We start from the raw sequence: 11,345 nt of genomic DNA on the forward strand, positions 1-11,345 counted from the left end.
CCGCTGCTCCCCTCAGCAGTGTACTTCATCGATCTGCCTGTTCTGTTCCCCACTCTGTCTCTGGTGAAGCCTCTCGCCACCCCAGTTCTGTATGCACAAATAAATTTTTAAAAAAATTTAACAACACTGTACCTCTTGATCATTATCACTGATAGACAGATTTAAGGTAAATATTGGTAATGAGATAATTGCAGAAAATAGAGTTAACAGCATCTTTATTCTCTTGTTCTAAAAGGTCTCTCCCTGGTGGTGCAGTAGGTTAAAGTGCAGCACTGTGAAGCTAGCTGAAACAGCTCCTGGCCAGGGAGCTGACCCACATGGCACAGCAGACCTCTCCTGTCTTACCCACTGCTCTCCTCAGTAGTGTACTTTGTTGACCTGCCTATTCTGCTTGCTACTGTCTCTGGTGAAGCTTCTCACTGCCCCTGCACCTCTGGCCTGTACCCAGTTCTGTATGCATACATAAATAAGTCTTTAAGAATTATCGCACTCTCCATATTTGACATGAAAATCAACCAAAATGATTCTCTGTAATGTCACATATTGGGTGAAGAAATCAAAATAGGTAGGGGCTTGGGAAACTGGAGAAGGAAATCAATAAAATTACCAGCATTTTCCAAGACTCAGTTGCTACCTTTTTTAAAGTGTTGAACATAGCATATAAATGAGATGCTTCACTGGATAAAATAAGCAGTGGTGGTCAAAATGAGTCAATTATGTTTGATACAAATTTTTCTTTTTTTTCAAGATTTGTTTACGCATACAGAACTGGGGTACAAGCCCATGGTGCAGGGGCGGTGAGAGGATTCACCAGGGACAGAGCAGGGAGCAGAACAGGCCTAATGGTGAAGTACACTGCTGAGGAAAGCAGTGGGCGGGTCAGGAGAAGTCTGCCGCGCCATGTGTGTCACAGCCGGACCTCGGGATTCAACTCTCACTGAAGTGGCTCCAACTCACTTACGTGCTGCGTCCTTACCTGTTGCGCCACCAGGGAAGGTCCAACTTTTCTTTATTAGCTTTTTAAAATTAAAGATATTTTTATGAGCTAGATGAATAAATAATAGATGAATGAGTTTTCTGCCACAAGATTATGTAGCCATTTGTCCACAGCTCTATTATACAGCAAATTTGAAGAAGGCTGGCGCTTATCTCCTCTATCTGCAACCTGGTAATATGAAAGCTGCTTGAGAATAGTATGTATCTAGTAGATGTGTGCCCCAAATTTAAGAAATGTTTCAACAGATAACATTTCTAACCCCATATTGAACACCCGTATTCCAATTTAAGAACAGATTTCTTTTGTATGGTGCTTGGAATGCTAGGCATTAAAACTTACCTTCCCTATACACTCTGTTAATTTCTCTGATTTCTCTGTTAGTTCTTGATGCCAGAATTTCATTCAGAGTATCTTCATCAGTTCCAAGACCCTGTATTGAAAGAGAAGAAGAAATATAGGAAAAATTCTATTCAAGAGCATTAACTAGTTTTTGTGTCCCAAAATTAGTGTGATTGTGGCATTCAGTAAATTTCCTAGAATATGTAGTAGGTATTCACAATATTTAATAATGAAAAAAGTTCTATTATATTGCAAAGTGGGTTTTAGGCCAATTTAATGATATTAAAAATGACACAACCTGGACAGGGCATCATGGGAAGATGAAAGTAACTCAGTTGTTAGCATCAATATTTATTTAATAACTCATTTGTTCATTTTATTCCCACTTGGAAAGCCTTATACTAGATGTCGAAGAAATAATAGCAGGCTGATGTAACCTTGACCTACATATTCATGTGAGGAAAAGAGACTGCTTAACTCAGGCATTACCTTCATGGCCCCATATAGCTCATCAGCATCAAACTGGGCTGGAGTTTTCAATAGAGCCAAAACTACCTCTTCAAGGTGACCAGAAAGGGCTTTTTTCAGAGCTTCATCCAGGGGCTGTAACAAAAAGATTAGAATCATGACTTCTGTGAAGGAATGTGCTGGGTTCTACAACAACTGGTGTTACCTGAACTTAAGGTCACCTTCCTGCTGTTTGGATACCCAGCCATCTTTACTCCTTTCACAATAAATACAAAGGGTACTGGGAACTTAGACTGTTATCTTAATCTAAATCTAGAGCAATTAGAATGAATTGACTGAATTCAATGATAACTCCTTAAAGAACTGGGTTTGATCTTTTATTCAGGAAACAAATCACAAAGCTCAAAACAGGTGGGTGAAAAGAAAAGGTAACAAGAATACTTTAAGAACAATACACTAATAATTTTTCTAATCTTTGAGTGCTCTAATTTTACAATGCTCAAATAAGCACTATAATTACACATTGACATTATATACCTTTTTAGTTATAGTTCTTAGAAGACAACTACCCATGTTGGCATAGAAAATATAGAATTAACTTTGAAGGTAGAATTCTTTTATAAACTTGACATTTAGGCATTGAATATCTCAGTTTAAATTTCAGCAGAAGACATTTTTGAATCACAACATATTCATTATTGCCAAAAGTAATCTTAAACTTTACTGTCAAATTAAAATTTTGCTTCTAATATTGAACACCACATCTACAAAAAACCTTAACCAAGATGACCAATATATGAAACCAGTAAATTTGCTAGAATGGATTCAATTCTATCAAGTGGATAAATTCCACAACCCCACTCTTAGCTGTAATAGGAAAAAAGTGCTATCAATAGAAAAAAATAGGTAACTCTGCTTCAAAATTCATATTTAAACTGAAATCAAATATCTCAATTTATGACTTCAACTGACCTTTCCTTTTTCCTGGAGATATGCTGCCTTGATCTGTTGGCGCTGTGCATTATTTCTCTTAGTCAGAATGTCAATGATAGTTGCTTCATCCACACCTAGTAATAAAGAACCATACGCTTTTAAAATCAATGTCCTTTGCATTTTACAGGGGTGGAGTGGGGTATGGGATCAAAAACAGTGGGGAGAGGGAAGTACACTGGACTATGGTGATGGCAAGCCCACGGGGATTACAACTGAGATGGGAAAAGGCACAAAATGATGTAAAACTAAACTACTATTAAAAATAATAAAGGAAATAGAAAAAAAAAATCAACGTCCTTTGTCATCCATAAATGCCATAATGAATGCTATTATTCATTGTCAAGAACGAAGATCTTAACAAAATGAAACATATTAATTGCCACAGTTTAGACTACAGATGAGACACTACTATCAAAGGTAGCACTTTGCATTATATTCCTTTCACTTGAATAGGGAGAGCAGCAGGAATTATTCCTGTCCCTCACTGTTGCAGAGTTTGATCTTAGCTCAGACCCTACATGAGCAGAGATATTTATTTTAGGGTTGGGGGGTCCCTCCCAGGTAGTGCAACAGGTTAAAGCACTATTAAACTAGCAGCAGCAACTGTAACATGAGTTCAATCCCTGGCCAGCAGACCTCTCCTATCTTGCCCACTGCTCCCCTCAGCAATACATTTCAGTCAGTCAGCCTGTTCTGCTCCCCACTCTGTCTCTGGTGAATCCTCTCACCTCCTCCATCTCTGGCCTGTACCCCAGTTCTTGTATAGATAAATAAATCTTAAAAAAAAATGAGTTTGTCAAGCTATCTATGGTAGCTACAGATTCCATTGATTTGATTAAAATTTCCTAAGTGTTGAAAAAGGAAATGTATCTTCATTAGACAAAGAAATGTTTTAACCTGTCAGCATAGATATTCAGAGCTCTAGTTAAATGGCACCAGGAGGCTAGGATTATATACACACACATAGGCAACAAATTACAGTAAACATTTTCTCATTGTTTCCTTTTCCAGGGGAACTGGCAGGAAGTCGGTGTGTTTGGAGAGCATATTGGTGAGGGTCCAGGAAAAGCCTGAAGTTTATGGCTATTAATAAAAATGTATTCTGCCCATTTGTTTTGTTATTCTGTTTCTGAATAAAACCTGCTGTGGCTTTACTAGTTGATAGCCTTTTTGAGCTTTAAAATGTAAGGATCTTTTCATTGCACATCTATATTCCAATAGCCACTTAAAAAACAATTTTGAAATGTCCAAGATGGAAATGTTTTGAGGAGACATCGTTACCTTTAACTGTTATCGCTTTATGCAAGGCCTCAACATCCGAGGATGGATTGAAGCTTGGGTAGGGACCCACTGCTGAGCCATGACCACCTTTGGATCCTTTCACAGTTTTCTACAGAAGACAGAGACATACATTATGTCCATTTGTTCATATTCGTCTCAATTTTAATACTTAACTAAATGATCTATTTCTTGACTTACAATGTATTCTTGTTCTTCATTGTCAATAAACCAGGCCTGCTTGAGGAATTCTTGTACCATGGACATTTTTAAAAAAGTACCTGGAAAAGAAACAGACTTTTAAAAAACAAGCCCACTACACATACACATAATTCCATGCCTTCACATACATAACACACATAGTAGCCTTGACCTTTCTTTCCAGAATTGATCTTAAGAGCATATGGGAAGGATTTTGAAAGGAAAGTCTTCACCTTCAACAGAAACTGAGAGCCACTAATTAGAAACTTGATTCTTTCTTGTCATATTCAGTCCAAATTTTTAGAGATCAAATGACTTCTACAAATAAGTCTAGGTTGAAGAGAACAATGGCCTATTTATTTCACTGTTCTAAATTTCCAGCCCAGTATGGCAGACACTGAAGATCCAAAAGCACTGAAGCATCATCCCTTATCAAATAATTTAAAGTTCAGTGTGTGTTGTCCCTGGGAAGACACAAAAGCTAAAGAAACTTCATAGATGAAGCCACTAATCCAAGCATCTTCAAAAATGACTCAAGATTAACCTGGCAGAAAAAATAACAGAAACATGAAAGCTTACCAGCATGGAAATGTTGGCAGGAACCTGAACAAAGAAGTTAAATATATACCTAAATTTTGGGGAAACATTAATGAATTTTTTAAATTAAAGTGACATGATGCCATTTATATTTCAGAATGGTTATGGAGAACAGCTAGGAGATTTGTTAAGAGAGAGACAAGAGGTAAGAAAAGAGATCATTAAGTCAGTCTGGAAAAATAATGGCGATCAAAAAACTGGACATGTACTCTCTGACGGTAAAACAACCTGCAAGAGTGGACTCAGTCTCAACTCTATGAAGAGACATTCAGAAGATATTTTCTTCCCTGAATAATTTTCTTTTTTCATTTGTTGGTAGAATGTTATTTTAGCTCCTGACATAATAATTGCTACTTAGATTTCTTCCTATTTTGTGCCTTCTAAACACTAGTCTGAAATGTTTTTCCACCCAATACATACATGCACTCAAAAAACTAGTAAAAGCTTTTTAGCAGGTTATTTGCTCTAATAGGAAGTATAAGGGTGAAGTTGCAACATACACATCCTCTTCTGCAATCTTCATCTCAAAGGAAATTTCTTAAATGGCTGTCATGGTTCAGAAATATTTAATTTATGAATATGTGTATTTTTTAAAACCTGAAGTATGCTTAAAGTTAATGTGTTCTTTGATTTCCCACACATAAAAAAAAAGCCATTGTTCAAGGTCCAGACACAGCCTAGCCACACTGTTGCTTGCCTTTCTGGAATCCACTCTCAGGATTATGTGAAGGACAATGAAAGGATAATTTTTGCAGCTTTACATTTTTCCATGAAGTTAAATGACTCACAAGGTATGAAACCTGTAACCTAGTTCCTTAACAGCATGTTCAGACAAAGTGTTTCAACCCACACCTGCTGAAAAATAACTATAGTATTGAGTAATGTGATTAAATATAGGCAGGAAATGATATCCTTAGCAGGATTTATCTGTACTAAATTATGATGAGAATTGATCAAATTACTATTCGCTCTTCTGTAAGAAGAACCACTACAACATGCATTCATGTAACCACTTCCCCCAACGATTGATAAACGAACTTGTTTCCTAATGTGAAGCCATGATGTGTGATTTACAGGAGGTTTTAGTCATAATCTGGTGCTCTTAGCAATTTTCCAATTGCTTAATTGGTACATCTAACACTAGCATTTTCTGGCTAGGTTCCAATTCTAAAAATTTCCATTTTTATCATCTCATCCATGATTTTCATAAAGGAGAATAATCAAAATGAAGTTTATGATTGGCTATTTAGTAAAGCTCCTTTCCATTAGTCATAGAAACATGTGCTCCAATATTTCCACCGTTTTCAGTTAGAAAATAAAAACTTCAAAAGAGATCAAAGGTGAGATTAAGGATACGGTGGAATATAATTTTAAAAATTAAACATAAATTTTATGCAAACTTTACTTCACTTTTTTACTTCTCCAGTTGCTTACATAATGCATTCATTTCTTTAAAAAAAAAAAAAAAAAAGCTTGAGAAATCCTAGGAAAATATTGATACAGCTATTTTAATTGCATAATACAAAATAAAAATAAAAGACTTAAGTAATTTATTTGAAATCACAGTGTTCCACTGTAACATGTATTCAGAATTTCTAGATTTTATGTTGAAATATTTTGGTTGACTTAAAAGCATGATCTGTAAAAGTAGCCTGAATAGAACCTGTTTTAGAAAAGCAATTAGAGGAAAATGGAATTTCAATTCAGCCAAATTATATCCAGTAGTCCTTAGTATAGCTGAAAGACAGAAGGATTGTGGTAGAATGTAAGAAATTTCTCTAAAAGGAATAGGTTGCATCATGTACTCCTAGAGTTAAGTGCCCCAATCAACTGCATGTGTTACAGGAATCTCTTAACAGTTGCAACACACCTTACAAATACCACCGCAAAATATTTTGATTCAGATGTATCACTGAACTATTCTGTCCTCTACATGAAAACAGACATTTTTGTACTTGGTAAAACACATTAAAAATTTAAGGTAACACTGTTTATTTTAAATATGTAGTGCATACAAACATGTTCTAAAGACTCCATGTCTTACAAATAATATTATTCAGAAAATGTTTAGAAAACAGAAGTATACAGTTAAAAAATAATTTAAATAACCTAATGACTTCACTAAGAATTCTCTTTTTTTTCTTTTCTTTATAGTTACAATGTCTAGAACTGATACTGCTAAACAGTACACTTTTTTAACTTGTCTTGTCTCAACATATACTTAATCTAACTACCAATGAGTTCTGAAAACAATGCTTGAATCATCTAATTTGATAATGAAATGTAAGAGCCATTTATAAAAAGGCTGATCTATGCAGAAATTAACAATATTTCACAGTTCTTCAAACTAATAGTCTTTCTGAGAACATGAGTTTCCTGCCATTCTCAGGTTACCTCTGAGTAGCTTTCTGGAGATTAGTATTTTTTGTATATCCTTGTGTCATATGAGAGTACTTTCCATATATGCAGTAAGAAATTAAAGATGGTAAATCTGAATAAAGAAAATATCCAGGATACCAGACAGAGAAGTATCCATGCTGACTAAGCTCTAAGAAAAAGTTATTTAAGAAATAAGACCTTAACAACTGGGACAAGGGGATAATTTGCATACATTAAAAGTTTGTTGTGTCAATTTTCTGATTTTTTAAAGTTGTATTAAGTCCTGCCCTTATTTTCTTTTAATACATGCAGACAAAAGTACCTAGAGATAAAGAAACATCTGAAATGTTCTCTCAGATGGAACAGAAAAAAAAAATCACAATTAACTGAAAATAGCTTAAAAGGTGAATGGGCAAGAAATATAATAATATAACAAATATGGTAAATGTTATGAATTGGGGAGTCTGGGTGAAAAGCATATGGTAATTTTGTGGCTTAAAAATGCTGTGGTTTAGCAATGTTCTTCCAACTTTTTTTTTTTTTTTTAAACTTGCAGTTTCGTAAAAAGCTACTTCCAGAATCTATGATAGCGGAAGTCAAGTTTTGTGGTCTATCAGACCTTTCTGGTGACAAGCTAGAATGACTAGAGTTCTACAATGATTAATCCACACACATACAGGTCACTTTCTTTATCCCCATTTTCTATCCAGGAAAAAGCTATAACTTCCTGGTAGTTTTCCACTGATAATGGCATACATAAAGCCATGTTTTGTTTTGTTTCTTTTAATTTTAAAGTATTGTGTGTAAAAAATAGAGTGACCACAAAGATGTCATTTTTAATAGCTCACAGTTAAATTCATAACAGTTAACCCATGGAAAATGGGTTAACCCCAGCCTTAAGGAGTTTATTTTTCAATGCATTGCCTTGTGCACGGTTTTTCTTCTAATATATTATTTTCACAAGTCCTTTCCACACCTATCTATGTGAAATAAAGCAATCAGACCATAAAATTGTACAGCTTATGAAGAACCACTTTATGAAAGGTAGTCTCAAGAATGTTTTGCTTCTAGGCCTTTCATAGGGTGTTCCCTTTGCCTGGAATCTGTTACCTCCACCACACCCTCTTCTGCCTCTGCTGTCTGCCTAACTGTTGCTTCCAAGGGAGGATTCAGCACAAACCTGATCGCATCCTCAGAAAACCTTCACTGTTCTAACACTGGGTTAGGTGGCCTTCTGTGTTCTGTTAAAACATCCTGCCTCTACCCCTTCCTTGCCCCTATTACTCTGGTGTTATCATTTTCCACTTACTTCACTAAGCTTCCCAGCATTGTTTCATGACACAGTGCACATATATTATTCATTACATACTTCCCATCCCTGGCAAAATGCCTACTATTTGGTTTTCTAATAAGTACTATTGAATGAATAGTGTATCACTGCCATTTATTTAGCAAACATATTTACACTAATTTAACTAAAGCATATAGAAGCAAACACAAAATAAGAAGTTCTGAGATTTATTTTGGTTCTCTTGAACTGGCCCATATGAATTTACAAAATCATTTAACTTCTCCAGGGAGTGTAAGAGGACTTCACTTGTAAAAATGAGAGTTTCTAAGTAAAAAGTATCTAAGATCTATTAAAATTTTGAAGTGTCCATCCTAAGTTTCACTTCAAATGGATGAAGGAAAAGAAAATTAGCATAATGAAAGAAAAGAGTTTTATAAGTTTTATCTGGTTTGATCTTTCAGGAAAAAAAAATTATCCCACTTTAAAGAAAGAGGAAATATTTTACTCAAAAATCTGTTTTTAATTTGTAAAAGCCCATTGCTATAGCTTTTATTTTAAACAGTCATAAATGAATGGGTCTAAGGAGGATTAAAAACAACCAACTTGGTAAGTTATTATATACAGAAGCAACCTTTGCAGATCTTTGGATTGAAAATGTATTTAATAAACAGGAAGTCTAGTTGGTCCCTAATAATGTTATAATTAACTCTATTGTCAACAGTCCAATGTTGGTTCTCTGCCAGATGAGAATGAGCCTCGGGCTAGGGTGGTAACATGACTTATGGAAAAGAGGCCATTTCAGACTTATGAAACCAGCACTTTCCATACTTGAATGATTTTACAGTGTGTCTACCAAAACGCATTCCTGTGAGCAGAGGGGAATATTACTTTTGCCAAGTCCATATATAATTCTTAATGTAAACAAGTTCAAGAAAGAACATAACTTTCTTAATTAGTTAGAATTAAAAATGAAGGATTAGGACATCTCATTTAACTCTCAAAACAGAGTAAAAAAAATTCTTGTAGGAACAGTTGAAGTAAAAAATAGCCAGATAGATGCATGATTATGATCCTACCCTCTCACTTTTGAAAATATATCCAACACCATTAGAAAAGAGCACTTTAGATGATACTTTTTTGTGTGTTTTTTTTTTTGTTTGTTTGTTTTTTGCTAACCTTTAGCTCATTCAGCAATCAAGATGTTATTAAGTAAAATAATTTTCAGGTTTCTATCAACATTCCTGAGGCTAATTTATCTGACACCACCCAGGAAACATTTCCTTTCCTCTTAGGTTTTCAAATCAGACTGGAAAAGCCTGTCTATGACACAGAGTCTACGGGACTAAGAATGTGACCACACCCTCTACAAGTGAAAAAAAGAATAAGCGGATCCTTTCTTGTATTTGCAGTGCCTGAGTAAACATAACATTAATTTCAAAATGATAGTTACAAAGGTATGATTACTACTATGAAGTATGAATCTATTTAATTTTCCATATAAAAGATGAAAATAAATTGCCTAAGTTTTCATAATTTAAAACAGTTCCCTGAAACCCACCTTTGACACTGACGACCTGGCCTGGCCCCCCACAATGCCCACCCTTTATCATGAGTTCCCCCTAAGGCACACAGCTCTTGGAAACTCATAACTCGGAGGAAGAAATCACATATTTTCCTTCTTTTCCATGGTAACTCACCAACAGTATGGTAAACAAGTATTAAGCAGACTTCCCTAATTTTAAAATTGTGTTTCTGAGCTAAGTAAAAAACATTACAGTTTATGATGCCAAAATGTAAATGCCCAGTGTCTCTTAGAGAAAGATTGCTCCAGCATGCTAAATGTCATTAGTCTTAAATCTTACAGAAGCAGTAACATTTAATATCAAGATGGGGAAGGTTTTCAAAATTAACTAGAAGAAAAACCATGACTTACCTTTTCCCTTCTTCTACCCAAGAACTAAAGAGAGCCTTCTCTGAAGATTTCACACTGGAAGTGGAGTTGAGGGTTCCTCTTTTATAGAACTTGAAAAGAGGCCACACCTAGCAACCAGAAGTTAGTAATTGGCTGCTTTTTGTTTGAAATACAAGGCTCTGCCTTGTCCCAGACAAAGTGAAACAAGTCTTGCAAAACTACTCTCTAAACCAACTGATAAAAAAGGCAGGACAGATTTTTTTCCCCTCTTAATTTTACACTTTTTTTTTTTTTTCAGAGAGAATAAAAAGCAGTGTTATCTACACTGATCCTGATATGAATTATTGACATACTTTCTTAGTTTAAACAGACTGTCAAGTGAATAACATACAGACTTCAAAACTTCCAAAATTCCTCAGGATGAACCCCTCCCAACTCCATCACTTACTACTATCTGACTGGGGACATATTTAAGTTCCTCGAAACTCTTTCACTTTTGTAAAATAGGTATAATGTTTTCTCAACTTTCTACTTACTAGAATTCTTTTGACTATTAAAACATGACATATATTGATAAATTTTAACAGTATGCTGTGCTGAACAATTTTCTATTTATATTTCACCAGCATTTTTCCAGTCTTCAAAATAAAAGACTTTTGTGTTTGCATATAATTCTTTGACATTAATAAGAAATATGAAAGAAAGCTCAATATACTCTCAACATTTTGAACGAAGTTAATGCTAGAAACATGATCATTATGGTATTCAAAAAACAGTGCTGGCATTAGAAGAAGCCCTATCTAGTTTAGTTCTTTACAATAGATTCAGTTATTGCATATAACTATCAATTTTGATGTAAATAGATACTTGAACAACAAAAATAAACACTT

General features: G+C 34.9%; 1 protein-coding gene across 1 annotated transcript in view; it reads right to left on the reverse strand.

Annotated features, from left to right (window-relative positions):
• Positions 1-10,564, reverse strand: part of ANXA1 (annexin A1) — a 17,875-nt gene extending 7,311 nt beyond the window's left edge. The window contains exons 1-6 of the mRNA XM_004677567.2: positions 10,477-10,564; positions 4,277-4,356; positions 4,079-4,187; positions 2,777-2,871; positions 1,826-1,939; positions 1,337-1,427 (exon numbers count right to left, since the gene is read on the reverse strand). Of these exons, the coding sequence (XP_004677624.1) occupies positions 1,337-1,427; positions 1,826-1,939; positions 2,777-2,871; positions 4,079-4,187; positions 4,277-4,342 (475 nt within the window). The 5' untranslated portion in view covers positions 4,343-4,356; positions 10,477-10,564. The remainder of the gene's footprint in view (positions 1-1,336; positions 1,428-1,825; positions 1,940-2,776; positions 2,872-4,078; positions 4,188-4,276; positions 4,357-10,476) is intronic.
• Between the last annotated feature and the right edge of the window lie 781 nt (positions 10,565-11,345).

The sequence above is a fragment of the Condylura cristata genome, unplaced genomic scaffold, assembly GCF_000260355.1.
Source record: "Condylura cristata isolate star-nosed mole 26May11 unplaced genomic scaffold, ConCri1.0 scaffold00006, whole genome shotgun sequence".
In the NCBI taxonomy this organism is placed as follows: domain Eukaryota; kingdom Metazoa; phylum Chordata; class Mammalia; order Eulipotyphla; family Talpidae; genus Condylura; species Condylura cristata.